The 25,645-nt window shown below is 43.5% G+C and overlaps 1 protein-coding gene across 2 annotated transcripts in view; it reads left to right on the top strand.

Annotated features, from left to right (window-relative positions):
* The window catches only part of IDH3G (isocitrate dehydrogenase (NAD(+)) 3 non-catalytic subunit gamma), a 188,325-nt gene that overhangs the window by 130,773 nt on the left and 31,907 nt on the right, over positions 1–25,645 (top strand). For both annotated transcript variants that reach the window (XM_077478977.1, XM_077478979.1), the window contains 5 exons: positions 8,078–8,211; positions 8,300–8,402; positions 15,653–15,799; positions 25,127–25,221; positions 25,357–25,417. In XM_077478977.1, the coding sequence (XP_077335103.1) occupies positions 8,078–8,211; positions 8,300–8,402; positions 15,653–15,799; positions 25,127–25,221; positions 25,357–25,417 (540 nt within the window). The remainder of the gene's footprint in view (positions 1–8,077; positions 8,212–8,299; positions 8,403–15,652; positions 15,800–25,126; positions 25,222–25,356; positions 25,418–25,645) is intronic.

Below are 25,645 nucleotides of genomic sequence, written 5' to 3' on the forward strand. Positions count from 1 at the left end.
AAGTTGGGGTAAACTGACCCATACTAGCCTACGGCAATATACAGATTTCATTGGTTTCCGATGAAAATATGCCTACTATGCAGACAGGTTTTGTACTATCATGTATTGAACATCCAGCTGTAATGTATATTGTGTTGTTTAACGGGGAAAAACACAATAAAATATATATTTGACTCTAAAAACTATATTTTGCTCACAGGTTCAGTCATTCATCCTGCACTGGCAGCGTTCAGAGTATCTCAGGCCTTAAAGGACCAGTTCATAGAGGTACTCAGTTATTCCTGATCAGCAGGCCCAAGATTTTGCCAGCATATCAGAAGTGTTGTGTTTACAGTTGACGCTATATTCTCCAGGCCTCACGGCTCATGCTAGGGCTGGTACATGTGCATAGAATCCTATGGTTGAAAAATTGGTTAGCCAAAGTGCAATGCAAAATCTCTTGGCCAGTTTCCCTTTTTATGGTGAACGGTTATTTGGAGACAATCAGTATATCCAAAGAATTTCTAATGGGGAAACGTTCCCTTCGCATGGAGTCAATCCAGTCAGTATTCTCCATCCTACAAGGGGGAGAACTTCTGGCGTAAATCGACATCAAGGATGTTTTTCCATGTGCACATTTTTCCCCGCTCACAAGAAATTTCTACACCTCTAGGTAGAAAATCTTAATTTCCAGTTTGTGGCTCTGCCTTTGGTCTAGCTACTGCACCTCAAGTATTTACAAAGGTTCTGGCTCCTCCTCCTCTTGATAGATCAATCGGTAGCCCACTTAAATCCAAAGTTTGGTCACCACAGTCGTCTGGAATACCTAGGTTGGATTCTCAACCTAGATAAACCCTCCTTAGAACCATCAAGGAGATGGCGGTACTTGTGGCTGATCATACATAGTGTTTTCGCCCCAGGAAAGGATCAGTTCCATAAGGGAACTGATTCAGTTGATCAAGACAAAGAAGAATCCTTCTAATTGACTTTGCATGCAATTGTTGGGAAAGATGGTGGCTTCTTCAAGGTCGTTCCTTATGCACAGTTTCATTCAAGACTGCTGCAAAATAGTATTCTGTCAACTTGAATCAAGACTGTCCAAGCTCTGGACTTCCCACTGCGTTTATCCCCCAAAGTGCATCAGAGCCTCAATTAATGGTTGATATCCTAAAATTTTCAGAAAGGAAAATCCTTTCTACCAGTTACCTGGAAGGTGGTAACAGATGCCAGTCTTCTGGGCTGGGGAGCAATCCTGGAAGAAGCAAACAAAACAAAGGACAGGAGAACAGTGCCCTCTAAGTGCAGTAAACGATTATTATTTAATATTAATAGTAAGATTAAAATCCACTCACAAACTTGTGATAAATATAGGCATATAATATGGTGTCGTCCGCTCCGACTACTGGGTAGGTAAGGGGTGTATGATCATGATGTTGTGGTAGCTTTGTCTCCGTGGTGTTGTCAATCATCCGGTCACACTGCTGGTTCACAATGCCTTCGGGTGATGGGGACTACAAACAGTGGCATACACAAGCGGACTTCCGGGTCGGGTCAGCTGGCATTGCTCGCGATCAGGACATACGCATCCCTTCCTCTGCCTTTTTTTTTTTGTAGAAGAAGCGTCTGTCTAAGGGAAATGGTCCAAATCAGAGAGGACCTTGCCCATCAATATTCTATAGATTCGGGCAGTACGCCTGGCCCTAGAGGCCTGAACGCTTAGACTACAGAATTGTCCTGTCGGGATCCACTCCGACAATGCCATAGCTGTGGACTATATCAATCACCAAGGGGGCACGTGAAGTTGTGCAGCCCAGAGAAGTGAATCATATTGTATCTTGAGCAGAAAACATTCCTTGCCTATCAGCAATTTTCATTCCAGGGATAGAGAATTGGCAGGCGGACTACTTGAGTCTCCAACAATTGTTTCCGGGAGAATGGTCCCTTCACCCCAACATCTTTCTGTCAATTTGTCAAAGAAAGGGAGTTCCGGACGTGGATCTGTTTGCATCCAGGTTTAACAACAAGATGGACAACTTTGTGTCAAGGATAAGGGATCCGATGGCATACGGATCAAATGCCTTGGTTTTTCCATGGGATCAATTTTTTTCGTTGAGCTATGCATTCCCTCCTGTTCTGCTGCTTCCGCATCTTCTCCCAGGATCAAACAAGAAGGGAAGGAGGTGATTCTTGTGGCCCCTGCATGGCCCAGGAGATCTTTGTTTGCCGAGATAATAAAGATGGCAGTAGGGGACCCTTGGACCCTACAGCTACAGCCAGACCTTCTCTCACAAGATCCGGTATTCCATCCTACCTTACAAATGCTAAATTTAGCGGTTCGACTATTGAGACCCACATTCTGAAAGATCGTCGGCTGTTAGCTTCAGTAGTTTCTACTTTTGGTTAATGCTAGGAAGCCGGCCTCTAGTGTCATTCTATAGAATCTGGAAGTTGTATGTCTTCTGGTGTGAATCCAAGGGTTGGTACCCCAGGTAATATGTCATGGGTAGGATCCTTGTATTTCTATCAAAGGCCAGATGTTAGCCTTATCAGTGTTTTTTTTTTTTTTCTACGACCACTTGCTTCACACTCTCTGGTTTGTAACTTTTGGGGATAACGTAGACTAATCCTCCAGTTGGGTCTCCCCTGAACCATTGGGACTTAAATTAGTCCTGTTGGCTTACAGAAGCAGCCTTTTTTTGAGTCAATGTGAGATATTTCCTTGGTCCTCTTGACGAGGAAATTTTTTTTTCTTGGTTGCCATATCTTTTGCAGGAAAAGTATCAGAGTTGGCTGCTCTTTCTTCTAAAGTGTCATATTGGCTTATTGATAAGGTTGTATTGCAACCTCATCCTGTATTCCTACCGAAGGTAGTATCTGTTTTTCATTTAAACCAGGATGTTGTTCTGCAAACCTTGTCCTCTATGGAAGGAGGTCACTACATTCTCTTGATGTGGTGAGAACGGTCATGGTTTATTTGAAAGTGACCGCTTGGATTAATAAAACATATGTTTATTTGTGTTGCCAGTCCTAAAAAGGGGACAGGCAGCGTCGTAATCTGCTATTTCTAAATCGATTAGTCAAGCTTACGATTAAAGAGAATTCCTCCTTTTCATATTAAAGCACACTTCTCCAGGGCTGTTATTGCTTCTTGGGCAGTTGCATCACCAAGCCTCCATGGCTCAGATCTGCAAGGCCGCAACTTGGCCTTCAGTCCATACATTCACCAGATTCTATCAAGTAAATGTAATCCATCATGAGGATATCGCCTTTGGGCGCTATGTACTTGCAGGCTGCAGTATGAATCCTCTAGTCTCTTGGTTCTCTACTTTTGTTGTCTCCCTCCCTTCAGTTGGCATTGCTATGGGACATCCCACATAGTAACTACTATGGCTCTATGTCCCGTGATGTATGTTAAGAAAATAGGATTTTTATAACAGCTTACCTGTATAATCCTTTTCTTTGAAGTACATCACGGGACACAGAGTTCCATCCCTTCTTTGGTATACACGTGTATTGCTTTGCTACAAAACTGAGGTACACCCACCAGTGGGAGGGCTTATATAGGGAGTGCACTTTTTAATTCATGGCGTGCCAGTGTCATCACCTGAAGGTGGCCTATAACCTGAAGTGATGTACTTTAAAGAAAAGGATTTTAAAGGTAAGCTGTTATAAGAATCCTATTTTCTCCAGATGGTGAATGGGGCTAGAAGGACTATGATTGGCTTTAGCAGTGGCCAAGACAGTTATCATCCTCCTGGAAACAGGGACCACCCCCCCCTTGCAAAACTGCACCCAATCTCTTCCCAATCACAAAAGTGGACGATCACTAGAAGTTAAGAGAACAAAACGATGTTTCCCATCTTTTACAATGTGTGGGGGCACAGTGCCTTCCCCTTAGTGAAGGTGCGGCATGGGGAATTCTGAAATTGGAATGCATTAGTGTCTCACTGGCACTTCCCTGCGCTGCTCTGCTGATGGGGAGAGAGTCGAGTGCCCGTAAAAGAGGCTTTGCATGCCTCTTGTGGCACCAGTGTTGGGGCTTGTCTACCCCTGGTTTACACATGCCAAACTTCGGCCGCTTCAGCAGGAACCAGCTGAATTTCTGTACGTGTATTGTTGTCTACAACTACCGGCTTCTGTTGAAAGGTCCTGCTGGAAAACCAGCATCGTCTGATCAGTACATTAAGCCAATGGCTGTAGCTCTAATCTGTGTATTGTCAGAACACAATAGTGCAGTGGGACAGATCATTGTATCCACATTGCTTGTGTGAATAACCTTAGGTTGAACAAAAACGCACTATGCATGTATGCTAGAGGTCGACCGATATATCGGCCGATATTTTCCGTTTTTTAATTAATCGGCATCGGCCGATTGTGCTGATAAAAAGCCGATTTAGAACTACAGCGGGACTTTGAAATGACTTCTGTAATAGAAGTCAGTGTAAGTTGCCTGAGTCATCATAGAAACGCCTTTCCTCCTCTCTGGGCAGTCTGCCAAGAAAAGAACAGAAAGATACAATGTTTACACTTGAATGAATGAAGTCATCTCTGTGTGTAGAAGTTCTCAGTTTAACCATTTAACCCTTTCCCGCCGAGCGTACGCAGATATGCGTACTCGGCTTCCGGGGGTTATACCGGGATGATGCCCGCACCTGCAAGCATCATCCCGGTACCGTTTTTTGCAGCGGGCGATTGGCTATCCAGGCATAACAACCGATGCGGCTAAAAGCCGCTCGGCTGTTATGCCGGAGGAGCGGGAGGGGACGTCCCGCCGCCTCTCGCCGCTGTTACCGGTGCTCCCGCTCGATCGGGAGCACCGATCAGTGATCCGACGCCTCCGGCTGCTGCGGAGGAACTGGAACGAAGCCGTAATCGGCTTCGTTCCAGTCTCCTCATCGTAAACACGGAAGCGACGTCATGACGCCACTTCCCGTTTACTCGGCTGCCAATGGCGCCGGTTTTAAAAAAATATCCGGTATTCAGAATCGCCGTTTTCGGCGATCTGAATACATTGAAGTGTAAAGGAGGGGTGGGGGGTCTTTTAGACCCCCGATCCCTCCATAAAGAGGACCTGTCACCACCTATTACTGTCACAAGGGATGTTTACATTCCTTGTGACAGCAATAAAAGTGATCAATTTTTATTTTATTTTTTTAAACAATTTAGCCATTTTAAAATAAATAAAAAAATAAAACAATTTTTAAAGCGCCCGCCGTCCCCGCGAGCTCGCGAAGCAAAGAAAACGCATACGGAAGTCGCGCCCGCGTATGTAAACGGTGTTCAAATCACACATGTGAGGTATCGCCGCGATCGTCAGAGCGAGAGCAATAATTCTAGCACTAGACCTCCTCTGTAACGCTAACCTGGTAACTGTTAAAAAAAATTTAAAGCGGCGCCTATTGAGATTTTTAGGTACCGTACTTTGTCGTCAATCTACAAGTGCGCGCAATTATAAAGTGTGACATGTTTGGTATCTATTTACTCGGCGTAACATTATCTTTCACATTACACAAAAAAATTGGGCTAATTTTACTGTTTTGTTTTTTTTTTATTCATGAAAGTGTCCCTTTTCCCAAAAAGTTGCGTTTAAAACACCACTGCGCAAATACCGTGTGACATAAAATATTGCAACAATCGCCGTTTTATTCTCTAGAGTCTCTGCTAAAAAAATATATATAATGTTTGGGGGTTCCAAGTAATTTTCTAGCAAAAAATATGGATTTTAACTTGTAAACACCAAATTCCAAAAATAGGCTTGGTCATGAAAGGGTTATAGACTAAATCTTTTCTGACACTTGTTGCTTACAAGTAAAAATCCTGTATTTTCTGCCAGAAAATCACTTAGATCCCCCAAAAATTATATATATATTTTTTTAGCAGAGATCCTAGGGAATAAAATAGCGGTTGTTGCAATATTTTATGTCACACGGCATTTGCACAGAGGTCTTTCAAATGCATTTTTTTGGGGGGAAAAAATACACTATTTAAAAAATAACAATAAAATAAAAACGTTAGCCTATTTTTTTTTTTTTCGTCCAAAAGTTTGGACTACCTGTTTTTATTTAATATATAGTTTTTTTTTTTTTTTTTGTCTAAATCATACATACAAGTAAACTGATTGGAGGTTTGTTTTGTTTAATAAATGTTTAAAGGTAAGAAATTTTCTGTATCACTTATGAAGGCTGCTTTCACACTGGAGCGTGCAGGCGTTGATGGTAAAACGCAAGTTTTAGGCCCGTTTCACACATGCGGACGATATGTTCGTATTTCATCCATCCGTTTGCGGATGAAATACGGGCATACATTCATCCCTATGGGGTAGCGGGTGTCTGCGGATGAACATCCGCAGACACCCGATATCGTCCGCCTCCGCTACTGTCCGATTCTGCAGATGGAGGAAAATCCTATTTTTCTATCCGTCTGCAGAGCGGATCGGATGAACACGGGCAGACGGTCCGTGTTCATCCGATCCCCCATAGAGGAGAGTGGAGAGCTGATAGGGCGGTCCCTGCACAGTGTGCGGAGACCGCCCTGTCCGCCGCGGGCTCAGCGGGGACAACGGAGCGATCCCCACTGAGCGAGCGGATCATCACGGGGCGGATCATTACTGATCCGTCCTGTGTGAAAGGGGCCTAAGCGGCTCTTTACCATCATTTTAGCGGTGCTATTTGGCTGCTAGTGGGGCACATATAACCCAGCTAGTGGCCAAGGAAGAGGTTAAATGTGCCCATGAAGCACTGCTGCCAAATCGCATTGCATGCGCTTCGGCAGTGGTGCCCATTCATATCAATGGGCAGGAGTGGTGGAGGAGCGGTATACACCACTCCAAACGGGCTGCTTGCAGGACTTTTTTTTTTTCAAGATCCTGCCAGCGCATCGCCTCAGTGTGAAAGCACTCTGTCTTTCACACAGACTGCAGGGGAGCCATTTTGCAGGAACTTTACAGGCGCTATTTTTAGCCCAAAAGCGCCTGAAAAACGCCCCAGTGGGAAAGGTGTGTTAGATCAAGGGGGATTAAAAAAAATAAATAAATAAATAAAGGAAAAAAATAAATAAATAAAATAAAATCGGCCTAACATATCGGCCCAAAAAATCGGCATCATATATCGGCTATCGGCCACCATGATTTCTAAATATCGGCATCGGCCAGAGAAAAACCCATATCGGTCGACCTCTAATGTATACCCTGCATTAAGCCTGGTACGCAATTTAAGTTTTTTTCGTTCAACCCAGTGGGCTGAACAAAAGAAACCTGAGGAGCTCGGGATGAGCTTGCTGTTCCAACTATGCAACATTAGTACAGAGATCTCACTGCTAATCTGTTTTATTCTGACAGAACACACAGTTCAGTTCTTGAAGCCATAGGCTGTCAGTGCTGATTGAATGCTGTTTTTTCAGCATGCAGGTTTCTGTTTAGACAGGCTGATGTACACACGGGCCGAATGTCGGGCAGGTTCTGTTCTGGCTGATATTTGGCCTGTGTGTACCAGGCTTGTAGGGAAAAAAAATGGTTTGATTGCCCCATCAACACTGACTGTATCTGTGACACCGAATCCCCCCGTGGAGCCATTGTCTTCTCCAGGTGGGGGTGGGTTTGGCGCAGTGAGTTGTGCTTGCTGGGAGAACACAGTGATTACTGCTAGCGGCTATACTAAGCAATGTACATGCATCACCCAGACAGAATTGTGGTGTTTTTTTTTTCTTTACAACAAAAAAGTTACCTTTTAAAGACTTTTTCTTTAGAGTTGCTTATAATAATCCACCTATTTAACCTCCCATGTCACCTTGGGATCCTAACGTGGTGCTCTCTGTATTCCAGAGAAACTGTTTGAGTGGCATAGAAAACTGGGAAAAGAGTGAAAAGGAAGCTGGAGTTGCTTGAAGATCTAGGTTATGAGGGGTAGTCTGTAATTCGATATTAGAAATATGACTGAGAAGTACCAAAATTCCAAGAATTCCCTTTTTGGTGCACACATCGGCACACATCTGATGTGACCTAAGATCATAGAATATATCGATTTTACCACAACGTTAATGTTTTAGGTACAAAACACTTGCACAGTAAATTCAAATGCATTTTTGTTTTTATTTTGTGTAGAGTGTGTCTGGAGTTGTGGAAAGTCTGAAGATCATCACCCGAGTAAATTCTCTACGTATTGCAGAATATGCCTTCAAACTGGCCAGAGAAAAAGGAAGAAAGAAGATCACAGCTGTGCACAAGGCCAATATCATGTATGATACAGATATAACAGCAAGATGATATATGTAGGCTTTCAGGATCTCTTTTCAAGTTATTTTTTATTTTTTTATTTTTTCACAGGAAGCTGGGAGATGGCCTTTTTCTTCAATGCTGCAAGGAGGTGGCTTCTGCCTACCCAGACATCACTTTTGAGAGCATGATTGTGGACAATACCACAATGCAGGTACATGGGCTTACCATTCATTCACTGGTTCTGATTTATGTATGTACCTGAAAAGAAAACTGGTTACAGGAGTGTGCATCTAGAGGGTGGTAATAGTGTAGCTTTAGAATGCTCTGGAGCTTTAAGTGGGGGTACCCCAGGGCTCTGTCCTGAGACCAATTCTTTTTAACTTGCTCATAAGTAATTTTGAGGTTGGTATATATGGTTCAATCTCAGTGCTTGCTAAGAATACAAAGCTAAGCGGGGTAATAACGTCACAACAGGATATAGCAACTTTACAAGAAGGCCTCCATAAAATAAAAGGTTGGCCAACTACAGTACTTGACAAATGAGGTTTACTATTGAAAAATGTAAAGTAATGTACTTTGGGGCAAAAAATATGAATGTAAATTTCTTGCTAGGAGGAGACCCTTTTGGGAAATCACAGATGGGAAAAGGGTCTGGGTGTCCTAGTACAGGGATCTCCAAACTACGGCCCTCCAGCTGTTGCAGAAATGATTAGGCATGATGGGAATTGTAGTTCCTGAACAACTGGAGGGCCATAGTTTGGAGACCCCTGTCCTAGTTGATGATGGGCTCAACAATAGCATGCAATGCCAAGTTGCAGCAACCGAGGCTAGCGGACTATTACCATGCATTTCAAAATGGTTTCTACTCAAGTGATAAGACTATAATTCTACCACATTACAAAACATTGGCTTATACGCATCTTGAGTATACCATCCAGTTCTTGTCATCAGTCCTCAGGAAGAATGTGCTGGAAATGAAGAGAATTCAGAGAATGGCAGCAAAGCTAATAAGGGATCTGGAGGACCTTTATGATTAGGAACGACTACAAACATTCAACTTATTGGGAGGGAATTCCATAAGCTGCTGCACAATTATTTTTACATGAATCCCTCTTGTTACTCTGTTGTGCCAAATTCATAATACATTTGTGACACTTTTGGTTCTGCGACTTGTCTGCTAAAGTCAGGTAGTTTTAAAATATGCTACTTTAAAATTTGTGGTGCAATGCCTGCATCAAATTCAAAGTAAAATACAGATAGATTGTATCTTACGAAAGTGGCTCTAGATCCTCTCCATGACCGATGAGAGCAACGGGGAATTCTCATCAGATTCCAATTCTAATTCCAATTCCAATTCTATTTCCAATTCTGATTCCGAATTCGGCATTTAACCCGAATAGTGAATCGGAAAATGATTCGGAGGAAGAATGGGTCCCTCCTAAAAGGGCAAGGCCCTCTGAAAACCAGGATTATATTCCCAGGCCCAGTACCAGAGCTCCTGCCAGCAATAGGCCCCAAGAACAAATTCCCAGGCCCAGTACCAGCGCTGCCGCCAGCGTTAGGCCCCGGGAACAAATGCCTAGTACCAGCTTTGCCGCCGGCGATGGGCCCCACCAACAATTGCCCAGACCCAGTACCAGTGCTGCCACATCACGCCTGAGTACCAGCACAGGAAATTCCAGTCCAACTACTGGAGTGTCACATCCCCCAAGAGCCAGATGATCTTGCCAACCCAACATGGCTGCCTTCCGACTCGGCATCACCAATTCCTCTTTCACAGCACAGCCAGGTGTGCAGACCAACACCCAAAATTTTTCAGAGATCGATTTTGTTCATCTGTTTTTGCCCGACATATTTCTGCAATTAGTTGTGGACCAGACAAATTTATATGCCCAGCAGTATATTGCCAATAACCCCCACTCATCATATGCCCGTCCCTTTGAGTGGAGAGATCTGAATTTGGAGGAGTTCAAAATTTTTATGGGCCTCACCCTGAACGTGGGGATTACAAAAAAAAAATTAAGGACATGCCTGTTGGTCCACCCACCCCATCCATCACATGGCCATTTATTCTGCCGAAATGTCAAGGTCCCGATACAAGAAGATAATGTGCTTTCTTCACTTTAGAGACAATACCGAGTGCCCCCCCCCCCCCCCCCACAATCATCCAAATTATGACAAGTTATGTAAACTTCGCCCACTGATAAATTTATTTTCCCAACAATTTGCAGAGCTCTATGTCCCTGGTACCCTTTTCAGGCCGGCTAGGAATAAAGCAATATATACCTAGCAAAAGGGCCAGATATGGAATTAAATTACACAAGCTGTGTGAGAGAGCCACGGGATATCTGTTGGCGTTCCGCATATATGAAGGAAGAGATTCCCAGCTCCAGCCCCCTGAGTGCCCGGCCTACATGGGCACAACTGGAAAAATTGTATGGGACCTGGCATACCCACTTCTGAACAAAGGATATCACATATACCTTGCATAGTTAGTAAGGTTAATTAAAGACACCAGTCCACCCAGTTCAACCTGAGTGAGTGTCTACAATTGTCCCTATCCTTGTATATTGCACACTCACATCAGTCCCTACCCTCAAGGAGCCCACAATCAAGGTCCCCATTCATATACTAGGGCCAATTAACCTATCTGCATGTCTTTTAGAGTGTGGGAGGAAACCGGAGTACCCGGAGGAAACCCACACAGGCACAGGGAGAACATGCAAACTCCAGGCAGGCAGAGTCTGGGTTGAGTTTTGAACCAGTGACCCTTTTTACTGCTAGGTGAGAGTGCTAACCACTACACCACTGTGCCGCCCACTTTTAACTTTTACACCAGCCTGCCCCTTTTCAGACACTTATACCTTGCAAAAACCCTGGCCTGCGGAACCTCCAGAAAAAATAGAAATGGCTTCCCACAATCACTGGCAACCAAAAGCTGCGAAGGGGGAAAGAGCATCGCTGAGATGCCACAAAGTGATGGCCTTGAGGTGGAAGGATAAAAGGGACGTGCACATGATGTCCACCATCCATGAGGACACTACAATTGAGGTTCAAAGAAGACGAGGTCCCATTGAAAAGCCAAGATTATAATCTCTACATGGGGGGGGGGGGGTGGATTTCAACGATCAAATGATTCAGCATTTAGATTTGTCAATAAGGAGGTCCCGATTCTGGTACAAGAATGTAGCAATCTATCTAATCCATTTGGCCATTTATAATTCCTACATAGTCTACACCAAATCCATGGAAAGCCCCGCCCCTTCCTAAAATTCATCGAAGAAGTTGTGACGTCCCTCATCTATCACCAAAGACCCCCCCCCCCCCCCCCCAGAAGACCTTCGCTCTGAGGCTGTTTGCCGACTTTGTGAGCGCCACTTCCCCTTTAGAATTCCACCATCTGAAACAGGCCGAAGACAGCAAAAAAAAGTTGCGTGTGCACCAAAAAAGGGTTTCAAAAAGATACCAGCTACCATTGTCCCCAGTGTCCCTCCCAACCTGGCCTTTGCATTGGTGAATACTTCCAACTTTATCATACATCCCTAAAATATTAGCCCATATTTTTAACCATTTCCCCATTTTCATCATCTGTGCTGACCATTTTTCATGCTTCCCCAAATAACCATGCAACTGCCTTCCACGTGAACGGACCCTGGCCTGTTATTTGACTATGCCTTTGCCTACCGTTTGGATTGCTTCCACGTGGACTTACCCTGTCCTGTTTTACCAACTACGCTTATGCCTACCGCTTGGACTGCTTGCACGTCATCTGACCCTGGCCTGTTTTATGGACTATGCTTTTGCCTACCGCTTGGACTGATCTGTTGCCCTGCTACTCTAGGACACAGGGGTCTCACATGTGAGGGGCTCCAGAAATGTTTTTCCGGATGGAGGAAACATTTTTTATTGTTGTTTTTGGATTAGGGTCTGGAGTCCGGAGGCTTCATGGAGATTTGGGTGGGTTGAAGCCTTTACCCCTGTGCCCCTGTGCACAGGTCTTACGTGATTGTGGCCCTCAGCCTGCCGCTGACTTACTGCCACCATGCCTATGCCTGCCGCATGAACGGACCACACCGCTACCTGGACTATGAAAAATAATTAGCTGTAGCAAGAGGCAGTATATTTATGAAGGGCTGGAGAGTGTCTGCAGGTAACAGTGTAACAGGACCAATATTATGGTGGTGCTGGCTGTCTCTACCTGGACAATTTCTATGGACTGCTGTGCTGACAATATCCTTGTGCTGACTATAGACTATTCCTGCCGGCTGCCTGGATAATTACCATTGCTGTCGCCAAGCGCATCCCTGCCTGCTGCCTGGACCAGTGCTCTGGTGGATACTACTAAAAGCAAAAAGTAATGTTTTGTTTTTTCTTTTTGTTTTTTTACCCTTTCCACAATAGAATTTATTTTGGATTGTAATTCTTGGTATGCACATGTTATGTGTTAGAAATATGGAGGGCCTTCAAAAATGATAGGTTGCCAGGAAACTGTGTCATTTATGCTCCTAGAACGTCTGATGGTGCTACTTGGATGTTGGGCCTTTGTATGTGGCCAGGCTGTGTAAAAGTTTCACACATGTGTTATCGCCACACTCAGGAGTAGCAGAATGTATTTTGGGGTGTCATCTTTGCTATGTACATGCTATGTGTTGGAAATATCTGATAAATAGACTTTGTGTAAAAAAAAAAAAAAAAAAGTGTTTTAATTTTTTCCCACATTTTCCAAAAACTTCTGGAAAAAAAAGAACCATTCAAAAGACTCATTATGCCTCATAGATTATACGTTGGGGTGTCTGCTTTCCAAAATTGGGTCATTTTGGGGGCAATTCCATTGTCCTGGTACTCCAGGGCCTTCAAAAGTGTAATATGTGGTTGAGAAATGAGAACACGCCTGAAGATGCTTCTTCAATGTTGGGCCTTTGTGGTTAGTCTGTGTAGAAGTCCCACACATGTGGTATCGCCATACTCGGAAAGAGTAGCAGAATGTATTTTGGGATGTAATTTGTTGTATGCATATGCTTTGTGAGAATAATAACCTGTTACTATGACAATTTTGTTTGCAAAATAAAGATTTTTTTTTTTTTTTAAAGAATTGTGAGAAAAAAATTACAACTTAAAAAAATTCATCATGCTACTTACCTTGGAATGTCTACTTTCTAAAAAGGGGTAATTTGGGGGGTATTTGTACTTTCCTGACTTGTTAGTGTCTCAAGAAATGATACACCTGATTATACTGAAGGCCTGATCAGATTTGATCAATGTGATCAATTTTCAGTGATTGGCACAGTTTGTAGACTCTATAACTTTCAAAAAGACCAAATAATTTACACTAATTTAGGTTATTTTACCAAAGATATGTAGCAGTATAAATTGTGGCCAAAATGTATGAAGAAAAATTATTAACTTGCAAAAAATTTTGATGGAAACAAAGGCATTTTTTTCACAAAATGTACGGCATTTTTTATTTATAGCAAAAAATAAATAAACCCACTAGTGATTAAATACCACCAAAAGAAATCTCTATTTGTGTGAAAAAAGACGTTTCATATAGGTACAGTGTTGCATGACTGAGTAATTGTCATTCAAAGTGTGAGAGCGCTGAAAGCTGAAAATTGGTCTGGTCAGGAAGGGGGGTGTAAGTGCACTGTATTGAGGTGGTTAACCACTTTCAGACCGGACCATTTTGCTGGCTTAAGACCAGACCACTTTTTACGATCTGGCACAGCGTCGCTTTAACTGACATTTGCACGGTCGTGCGACTTGGCTCCCAAACAAAATTGATGTCCGTTTTTCCCCCCACAAATAGAGCTTTCTTTTGGTGGTATTTGATCACCCCTACGATTTTGCGCTGCAAAACAAAAAAAGAACGACAATTTTGAAAAAAATGCATTATTTTTTACTTTTTGCTCTAATAAATATCCCCCAAAAATTTATATAAAAAAAAAAATTTTTTCCTCAGTTTCGGCCAATGCGTTTTTTTGTTTTTTTTTTACCAAGAATGTGTAATAAGCAAAAGTTATAGCATTTACAAAATAGGAAATAGTTTTTTGGCATTTTTATTAATATTTTTTTACTAGTAATGGCTGCCTTCAGCAATTTTTATTGTGACTGCGACGTTATGATGGACACATCGGACATTTTTGACACATGTTTGGGACCATTGTCCATTGTCCTTTGATACAGCAATCAGTGCTATATAAATGCACTGATTCTTGTTTAAATGACACTAGCAGTGAAGGGGTTAACCACTAGGTGCCAGTGTAGGGGTTAAAGAGGGATTCCACCAAAAAAAAAAAATATTAAAAGCCAGCAGCTATAAATACTACAGCTGCTGACTTTTAATAAATGGACACTCACCTGTCCCGGGTTCCAGCGATGCCGGCAGCCGAGGCTGATCGATCGCTCGACTCTCGGCTGCTGCAGTCACCATTCTAGGTGAGGGAATCAGGAAGTGAAGCGAATCGGCTTCACTTCCCGGTTCCCTACTGCACATGCGCGAGCCGCGCCGCGCAATAGGAAATCTCCGCGCTGTCACTGGAACCCGTGTGTGTCCCAGCAGACAGCGCGGCAGGGCAGGAAATTACATAGACTCCCACGGGAGTCTATGCCCGGAAGTGGGTGAAAATACCTGTCTTTGACAGGTATCTCCACCCCCCCTCCCCCCTGAAAGGTGTCAATTGTGACACGGGAGGGGGGGAGGGATCCGATCAGCGGAGGTTCCACTTTTTAGGGTGGAATCCCGCTTTAAGTGTGTCCTAGAGGCATGTTGCTAACTGTGGGGGGCGTGGCTGTGTTGTACACATCACTGATCTCTGCTGCAATCACAGGGAGCAGAGATCAGTTTAACTGTTGCTAGCCAAAACTGGGAGATGCTTGTTTACTTTAGCACCTCCCTGTTCTTCCTCCCCATGAGACGATTGTGGGTATCCCTGCAGCGATTGAGTCCACGGGACCCGCGATTGGACTCATGGAGGTCCCACTCAGCGGTGGGAAATTTAAAGGGACGTACCTGTACGCCCATTTACCTGTTCGTGCCATTCTGGTGACGTATATGGGTGTGCGTCGGTCAGGAAGTGGTTAATGTTTTTTTACTTCCCTGCAGCTGTTCCAGTGCTTGTAAATAGAGCTACTTAGGCAGGAGAGGGGAGAGGCAGGGAGGAGATTGTCTCACAGACTATGGAACTGACGAGGAGAGAAAGAGGGGGAGAGGAAGAGACTGTGTGTACACACAGCCGGATGACGGAGGCACATAAACTGACCACGGTATCAGCGATTAGCCGCCATGATTACCGTGATCAGCAAAACTAGGGGCACACAGGAACAGGCAAGATCAACCAGGTATTGTTCAACATAGAAAAGAACAAATGGCACAACCACTTTAATTTATTGCTGATAAGTGAAAACTATTGTTACCTTTCTACAATTTTTATCCAAAAGTTTTTTTTAAATTATGTCTTGTAGCTTGTATCTAACCCCCAGCAATTTGATGTGATGGTGATGCCCAACCTTTATGGGAACATAGTGAATAATGTCTGTGCTGGACTGGTAGGAGGCCCCGGATTGGTACCTGGAGCAAACTATGGTAGTGTCTATGCAGTGTTTGAGACGGTGAGTACTTTTAATGCTTTTTGTTATAAATATAAACTTGAGTTTTGATTTTCTTGCTTTTCTTTATTCATGTAAAGCATTCTCTGTACTACATACAAAGCAAACTTTTTAAAAATGCACTTTATTGTTATCCTGTGTTATGGGGTGGCCTTTGGAAAGTAGTATTTTAAATAAAAATAACAGTATGTTGAATTGCACACTAAAGTCTTAAGGCCATTGAGGCCTTTACAGCTTTGCCCTCTATTATGTCTTAGTGACAAGCAGTTGTTTCATTCGGTTTGCTTTTTTTCTTTTAAATAAGTGAAGGAATACATTTATCCTGTGTTCATTCTCTGAGCTTACAGTGGGGCAAAAAAGTATTTAGTCAGCCACCATTTGTGCAAGTTCTTCCACTTAAAAAGATGAGAGAGTATGTTGTCATAGGTATACCTCAACTATGAGAGACAAAACGTCTACACAAATCCAGACAATCACATTGTCTGATTTTTGAAAGAATTTATTTGGAAATTATGGTGGAAAATAAGTATTTGTCACCTACAAACAAGCATGGTTTCTGGCTCTCACAGACCTGTATCTCTTCAAGATGCTCCTCTGTCCTCTACTCATTACCTGTATTAATGGCACCTGTTTGAACTTATCAGTATAAAAGACACCTGTCCACAACCTCAAACAGTCACACTCAAAACTCCACTATGGTGAAGACCAAAAACCCGTCAAAGGACACCAGAAACAAAATTGTAGACCTGCACCAAGCTGGGAAGACTGAATCTGCAATAGGCAAGCAGCTTGGTGTGAAGAAATCAACAGTGGGAGCAATAATTAGAAAATGGAAGACATACAAGACCACTGATAATCTCCTTTGATCTGTGGCTCCACGCAAGATCTCACCCTGTGCGATCAAAATGATCACAAGAACGGTGAGAAAAATCCCAGAACCACACGGTGGGACCTAATGAATGAACTGCAGAGAGCTGGGACCAATGTAACCGGCTACCATCAGTAACACACTACGCTGCCAGGGACTCAGATTCTACAGTGCCAAACGTGTCCCACTGCTTAAGCCAGTACATGTCCGGGCCCATATGAGGTTTGCTAGAGAGCATTTCGATGATCCAGAAGAAGATTGGGAGAATGTCCTATGGTCAGATGAAACCAAAGGAGAACTGTTTGGTAGAAACACAACTCGTCGTGTTTGGAGGAGAGAGAATGCTGAGTTGCAACCAAAGAACACCATACCTACTGTGAAGCATGGGGGTGGCACCATCATGCTTTGGGGCTGTTTCTCTGCAAAGGGAACCGGGAACGACTGATCCGTGTAAAGAATGAATGAGGCCATGTATCGTGAGATTTTGAGTGCAAACCTCCTCCCATCAGCAAGGGCATTGAAGATAAAATGTGGCTGGGTCTTTCAGCATGACAATGATCCCAAATACACCGCCTGGGCAACGAAGGAGTGGCTTCGTAAGAAGCATTTCAAGGTCCGGGAGGCCTCTCTAGATCTCAACCCCATAGAAAACCTTTGGAGGGAGTTGAAAGTCCATGTTGCCCAGCAACAGCCCCAAAACATTACTGCTCTAGAGGAGATCTGCATTGAGGAATGGGCCAACTTAACAGCAACAGTGTGTGACAACCTTGTGAATACTTACAGAAAACATATTTGACCTCTGTCATTGCCAACAAAGGATATATAACAAAGTATTGAGATGAACTTTTGATATTTACAAAATACTTATTTTCCACCATCATTTCCAAATAAATTCTTTCAAAAATCAGACAATGTGATTGTCTAGATTTGTTTCCACATTTTGTCTCTCATAGTTGAGATATACCTATGACAATTACAGGCCTCTCATCTTTTTAAGTGAGAGAACATGCACAATTGGTGGCTGACTAAATATTTTTTGCCCCACTGTATTTCACCACAATTCCACTCTTGTAAGATAGCAGCCACCACTTGCTTTCTATGGGACACACAAAAAATAACTGAGGCAGTAGGAAAGCACATTTTAGCAAAGATTACCAAGGATGGCTAATCCCTCTAAAACTACAGACTCACCACCGCAGTCTGATCAGACAGGAGCATCGCCATCAGCCATCACTCTCTGCGGATGGCTTAGCAAAACACCTAGAGTGGAGGCTATTTGAGCCTGCAAGGGAAGTCTCGCCTTGAAGATATTGATGAAGTTGAACTGAATGTTTCTCTGCTGAGGTAGAATCTTTATAATCTGCACAGTCACAAAACCGAGATGGTGAGTTATGTATCATTCAGCTGCAAGACTCGATTCAACCTGCTCCAGGACAGCCAGGAACACCAGTTAGGTTTTGAAACAACTAAACATTAAAATTTTTGGGAAGACCATCTTTGTAGGTCTAACCAAGTGTTTCTCAACCTTTCTTTCAGTCAAAGCAACCTTTAAAAATTAGGAACAATCTCGGGGCACCCTCCAAAATTTTACAGTCTCGGGGCACCCCATTTTAAAATTTAAAAACGATTCTAATAGCTTTTACATAATGCAGCAACACACACACACACACACACACACACACACACACACACACACACACACACACACACACACACACACACACACACACGAAACAAAATGTTAGATGTGATTTATTCTTCCAAACCAAATACATTTTTGCAAAAGGTACTGACTAGTTTCTCTTCTCTCTCACTCAGCAAATGTAACCCCAACATTGATGTTAAGGGGCAGGGGAGGGATCAGACAAGGATGCCATACAGGCGGCTGGCATCTTCATCAACTGATGTCATTGATAGGATGCCGGCAGCAAGAAGGTTGTAATGTTGCACAATGAAAACCTGTAGCTTTGTGTAACTAAAAGGCAGCCTTCATCCACACCCTGGCTTGTATGCAATTTTTAGGCATTTTGCCAAGGCACCCTGGTTGAAAAAGGCTGGTCTAACCTATGGGGATGTTAAGCCTCCTGGAGAGGACACAGTACACTAAAGTCTCCAAGGACCTCAATGGCTCATTTTTTTGGGAGAGTTGTTCTGGTTGGCTTCATTGTGGAGAGGGCCAATAGGGTATTTCTGAACCTCCTGCCCCTTGAAGCATCACCTAGGCCCTTAATTCTGAAGCTATGTTTTATCATGGTTACATGATTGTTTGTTTGTTTTTCGGTGTTTTTTGAGATGTGCAAAGAGACATCATGCAGACACTTGTAGGTAGAACACTTAATTACAAATAATGTTGGTAAATATAACAAGAATGCTTGGCTATAGCTGTTTTTTTTTTTTCTTGCTACGGAGTCCCCTGTCTTTGTGGCATGGCACGATGTTCAAACCATGCACGTTCTCTCCCTGGTACAGGACTAACTACTTCAAATTTTGGCTGTGGTATATACAGGACTAGTGGGTAGAATTTGACTAATGTTAAATTCTGAATAGCAGTATTACCTTTTAAGGAAGTTAGTACACATTTCTGAAAGGGCTTGACATTCCTATAGTATAAAGTCATGTAAGGGAACCAAGTTTAGAATTCATTCTTGGATATTGTGAGCCAATAATAAGGGGGGGGCTGTATTGAGCACTCACCGCCTCATGCTGGAAACAGCGCTGTGTCAGGAGCCGAATACTTCCTCCTTTCCTCCGGCCAAAGCAGCAGATCCTCTGGTAAGCAAAAGGGGGATTTGTCTCAACGACCTGTTGCCCCCCTATGCTGGGATTCCCCCCCTCATAGGCTAAAAGTGCCAGGATCCATTTTTAGGGGGGGGGGGGGGGGAACTGGAAAATGCAGCAGCCGCTCGGCGGCTTTTGTAAACCCCCCTGCCATGCTCGCTCTAGGTCCGAGGGTACCTGTAGTCTGCCGCTCACATGGAAAACCCGTCTTTTTGAAAATGGGGGTGGAGCTGTAGGGTCGGGGCTAACTATGTTGGCGCTCTCTAGCGCCAGGTGGACGTGGAGGCAAGCTTTTAAAAGCACACTGTGTGCTGCTGCTGACTGTGGAGCTACGCAAAAGCAAAGAGGTGGCGTTTTTTCAGGTTTGGTGACACAGGCTTTCCCCTTTTGACACATTGTTACTGCTTCAGGCTGGACATTAATAGCAGCAATATTTTGCTGGACTATAGCCTAGCAGTGTATGCATTCCTTCTGGTAGTGCCTCTGTTTTGTGCATCCAGCTATGAGTGGAAGGGGGACAAGGAACTCCTCAAAGGGTTCGAAGGGATCGATTGTTTTACAACAATCTAAATCCATGTCCAAGGAAATGTCATCCTCCTCTGAGAGTGATGCAGCCAGTCAGAGTGAGCCGTAAAAAAGCTGTTGTATTCTGAATGTGAATACCCGGATAAGCAGTTTTTGCCTCCAAAAAAGTTTTCTACACTTTATCCTATGGAGGAGGAATTCTATAAGAAATGGGGGGGTTCCAGCAATTGAAGCTGCAATCTCCTTGGTAAATTAAAAATCTCACTTGTCTGGTAGACAATGCACAAATGTTAAAGGATCCAACAGATAAAAAGTTGGAATTTCTTTTTAAAAACAATATGTCTCTGGCAAGTTCAGTAGTTTAGCTGGTTCTTGCGGAAATTGGAGTGTCTCAGTCCATAAAGGACCAGTTTGCAGAGATACGTAACCACTTGCGGACTGTCTCCTGTACATATACGTCAGCACTTTGAAGAGGAACATCTCGGTAATGGCAGCACCTGCTGCCACAACCGAGATATCTTTTCAGGAGCCGGTCGTGTTTATGATAATGGCAATCTCTGTGGAGATCACCGTTATCGGCGGCAGGAGAGGGGCCCCTACTCCCGCCGCTCACTCTCCGTTGCTTACCGGAGCCGTCGGCAGTGACGGAGGCGATCGGGTCCTCTCAGTGCCTGGGTATGGAGACAAATGAGGCTAAGATGGCCCCCACCCGTCTCCATACCGTCTCCATACCATAGCAGGGCGGAAGCAACGTCAAAACTCTTAAAGGCACATTTTTTCAAAGTAATTTTTTCAAATGTCAATTTATTTTTTACTTTTCATTGCATTTTAGTCCAAATATGAGATCTGAGGACTTGTTGACCCCAAATCTCATATTTAAGAGGACCTACCATGCTTTTTTCTATTACAAGGGATGTTTACATTCCTTGTAATGGGAATAAAAGTGATCTAGATTATTTTTTTTAAAAAGTGAAAACATTTATAAAATTCAAAAAATGTTTTTAAAGCGGTCTATCTTGACGAGCTTACTCGCAGAATCGAACACACACATGAGTAGCGCCCGCATATGAAACTGGTGATCACACCACACATGTGAGGTATTGCCGCAATCAGTAGAGTGAGAGCAGTAATTCTAGCCCTAGACCACCTCTGTAACACAAAACTCGTCGTAACATTATCTTTCACAATATAAAAAAATTGGACTAACTTTACTGTTGTCTTATTTTTTTTCAAAAAAAAGTGCGCATGTAAGACCAGTGCGCAAATACGGTGTGAGAAAAAGTATTTCAATGACCGCCATTTTATTCTCTAGGGTGTTAGAAAAAAATATATATAATTTTTGGGGTTCTAAGTAATTTTCTAGCAAAAAACTGTTTTAAACATGTAAATGCCTAAATTCCAAAACGAGGCTAGTCCTTAAGTGGTTAAGATTATTCCTGATCAGCAGGCCCAGCAATAGGCTGGCCTATTAGATGCACTATGTTTTACGGTGGCTGCTATGAAGGATTCTTCTATTCAAGCCTCACGGCTTATGCTAGGACTAGTGCATACACGCAGAGTCCTATGGTTGAAAAGATGGTCAGCCAAAGCGCTGTGTAAGAAGCTCTTGGCCAGTTATCCATTTCATGGTGAAAGATTATTTGGAGACGATTTAGATAAATATATCCAAAGGATTTCTAATGGGAAAAGTTATTTTACCAGTAAAAAAGAAGTTTAAGCATTTCTCCTTTAAACGTGCATCTTCTCCAGTGCCAGGAATATCTTCCTCTAGGCAGTCTTGGTGGCCTCCACCATCAAGCTCAAGAGGAAGACCACAGGGGCAGTCCCAGGGCCCTGTGGTCGTGGGGCCAGCAAGCCCCAAAACAAAATACGCTCCCTCGTTCGCTCGGGTGGGGGGGAAGGCTTCTGCAATTTTCAAAGATCTGGCAGGAATGATGTCAAGACAGATGGGTTGCTTCCTCGATTTCTCTAGGTTACAAACTAGAGTTCAGAGAATTCCCATCTCTTTGTTTTCTAAGATCAAACATTCCCAGAGATCCAGAGAAAAGGAAGTCTTTCTAGATCTAGATCATCTCTTATCCCAGAAGGTGATATCAGAGGTTCCTGCAAAGGAACAGGGTTCAGGGTTTTATTCAAACCTTTTCACCGTTCCAAACTGGTAGGTAAGACCCATTCTAGATCTCAAAGATCTGAACCTGCACTTAAATATCCATTCCTTTTGCATGGAGTCAATCCGATCGGTTGTTTCCATTTTGCAAGGAGGAGAATTTTTGGCATTGATCGATATCAAGGATGCATATCTCCACATGCCAATATTTCCAGCTCATCAGAAATTTTGATTCTTCGAAGTAGAAAATCATCATTTTCAGTTTGTGGATCTGCCATTCGGTCTAGCCACCGCACCACGTGTGTTCACAAAGATCCTGACACCTCTTTTAACCAGGTTAATGGCTCAGGGTATAACTGTCCTAGCCTATCTAGATGATCTGCTTTTAGTAGATCAATCAGTCTTCTGTCTAAACCAAAGTTTACTCTCTTAGCTGTAAGCTACTTGGAATTCCTAGGCTGAATTCTCAACCTAGAAAAATCCTCCTTAAAACCATCAAGATTACAGTACTTGGGGCTGATCATAGCTACCTTTCGAAAGAAGGTATTCTTACCCCCAGGCAAGAGTCAGCTCCATAAAGGAACTGATTCAACTTTTCAAAACAAACAGAAATCGTTCCATTCGGCTGTGCATGAAATTGTTAATAAAGATGGTGGCCTCTTTCGAAGCCGTCCTTTATGTGCAGTTTCATTAAAGACTGCTACAAAACACCATTCTATCGGCCTGGAACAAGGTGGTCCAGGCTTTGAAATTTTCCAATGCACTTATCCCCCGAGGTGCATCAGAGCCTCAATTGGTGGTTGATATCCAGCAACCTCCAAAAGGGGAAATTCTTTCTACCAGTATCCTGGAAAGTGGTAACAGATGCTACCCTTCTAGGCTGGGAAGCAGCCCTGGAAGAAGCATCTGTCCAGGGGAAGTGGTCCAAGTCAGAAAGGACTTTGTCCATCAACATTCTAGAAATTCGGGCAGTACGTCTAGCCCTAGAGTCCTGGACGCTCAGACTATGGAATTGTCCTGTCAGGATTCAATCTGACAATGCCATGGCTGTGGCCTACATCAATCACCAAGGGGGCACGAGAAACCATGCAGCCCAAAAAAAGGTGAATCATGTTCTAGCTTGGGCAAAAAGCAACTTTCCTTGCCTTTCAGCGATTTTCATTCCAGGGATAGAAAATTGGCAGGGGGACTATCTGAGTCGCCAACAATTGTTTCCGGGAGAATGGTCCCTTCACCCCGACATCTTTCTGTCAATATGTCAAAGATGGGATGTTCCGGACGTGGATCTGTTCGTGTCCAGATTCAACAACAAAGTTGACAACTTTGTGACAAAGACGAGGGCTCTGCTAGCGTGTGGAACAGATGCCTTGGTCTTTACAGCGGACCAGTTTTCACTGATCTGTGCGTTTCATCCGGTTTTGCTGCTTCCGTGCCTTCTCCGCAGAGACAGAAAGAGGTGATTCTGGTGGCCCAGAAGATCTTTGTTTGCCAAGATCATTAAGATGGCAATAGGGGACCCTTGGACCCTGCCGCTGTTGCCAGACCACCTCGTGCAAGGTCCGGTATTCCATCCTACCTTACAAATGCTAAATGTAATGGTTTGGCTATTGAAACCCACATTCTAAAGGACCGTGGGTTATCTCCTTCAGTAGTGGCTACTTTGGTTAATGCTAGGAAGCTGGCCTCCAGAGTAATTTACTATAGAGTCTGAAAGGCATATGTCTCCAGGTGTAAATCCAGGGGTTGGCACCCCAGGAAGTATGTCATAGGTAGGATCCTTGAATTCCTGCAAATGGGCTTGGAAATGAGGCTGGCCTTGAGTACTATCAAGGGCCAGGCCTCTTGCTTCTCACTCTCTTGTACATAGTTTTATTCAGGGGGTAATACGGATTAATCCTCCCGTCGGGGCACCCCTAAATCCTTGAGATTTGAATTTAGTCCTGTCTGCTTTACAGAAACAGCCTTTTTGAGCCTATACAGGAAACTTCCTTGGCTCTTTTGATGAGAAAACTAATCTTTTTGGTTGCCATATCCTCTGTCAGAATTGGTGGCTCTTTCTTGTAAAGAGCCATATTTGATCACGCATAAGGATAACGTGGTATTGCGGCCTCATCCTGAATTCCTGCCGAAGGTGGTGACAGGTTTTCATTTGAACCAAGATATTCTGCCTTTTTTTTCCCAGACACTCGATCTAGGGAAGAGAAGGCACTACATTCCCTTTATGTAGTGAGAGCGGTCAAGGTCTATTTAAAGGAAACCTCTCAGATTCGCAAAACAGATGTGGTGTTTGTACTGCCAGAAGGTCCTAAAAGAGGACAGGCAGCATCAAAATCTACTATTTCCAAATGGATTCATCAAGTGATTGTTCAAGCTTATGGTTTAAAGAAGAAAATTCCTCCTTTTCATGTTAAAGCACACTCCACCAGGGCTGTTGGTGCCTCTTGGGCGGTGCATCACCAGGCCTCTATGCCTCAGATCTGCCATGCCGGAACTTGGTCTTCAGTCCATACATTTACCAGATGCTATCAAATCGATGGAAAAGGTCATAAGGATATTGCCTTTGGGCGTAGTGTACAGCAGGCTGCAGTAAACGTCCTCTAGCATTTTAATGCCCTACCTTTTTTGTTGTCTCCCTCCCTTCAGTTGCCATTGCTATGGGACATCCCACATAGTAACTACTATGGCTCTGTGTCCCCTGATTTATGAAAAGGAAGCAGGATTTTTAAAACGGCTTACCTGTAAAATCCTTTTCTTTGAAGTACATCAGGGGACACAGAGGTCCCTCCCTACAAAACTGAGGTACCCCCAGTAGTGGGAGGCGTAATATAGGGATTGCACTTCTTGTCTTAGGGCGTGACAGTGTCTCTCACCCGAAGGTGGCCTATAACCCACATGGTAACTACTATGGCTCTGTGTCCCCTTATGTACTTCAAAGAAAAGGATTTCAGGTAAGCTGTTTTAAAAATGCTGTTTTTTTTACCTGGTGTTGTAAGAGAATTTGGGCACCCCAGATGGCATAAGGTTAGATAATCCATTTTTTTTTCTCTTACAGGCCACCAGAAACACAGGGAAGAGCATTGCCAATAAGAACATTGCAAACCCCACTGCAATGCTTTTAGCCAGCTGCATGATGTTGGACCATCTCAAGTATGAAGTCATTCACTAATAACTTTGCCTGGAACACTTCTTGCAAGCTATGCCATATCACTGTGTCCTGTCAGGGGGTAACAGTGTTCTTACTTTTTTGCCCGCTTATGTCTTTTTTTAATTTTGTTTTGGCAGGCTGCACAGTTACGCCGACTCTATTCGTAAAGCTGTTATGGGCAGTATGAATGAACACCGGGTAAGTTTACCAGCCATGCTTGGTAGCTTTCTTCATGGGTATTCAGCAATAGCTGGGATTGGTCTGGACAGGTGATCTTGTTGCTACAAAATTAACACCAATTAATTCTCGCTTGTTGACAGTCATCACTTGGACCTGTTAAAACGTAACTCTAGCCAAAATGTGTTTAATGGCTGGTTGACACTGGTTCAACATACGCTTCGACTTTGACTGCACCATTTGCACGGC

The sequence above is a fragment of the Lithobates pipiens genome, unplaced genomic scaffold (assembly GCF_037356315.1).
Source record: "Lithobates pipiens isolate NorthernLeopardFrog02 unplaced genomic scaffold, aLitPip1_a1.2 Scaffold_1, whole genome shotgun sequence".
In the NCBI taxonomy this organism is placed as follows: Eukaryota; Metazoa; Chordata; class Amphibia; order Anura; family Ranidae; genus Lithobates; species Lithobates pipiens.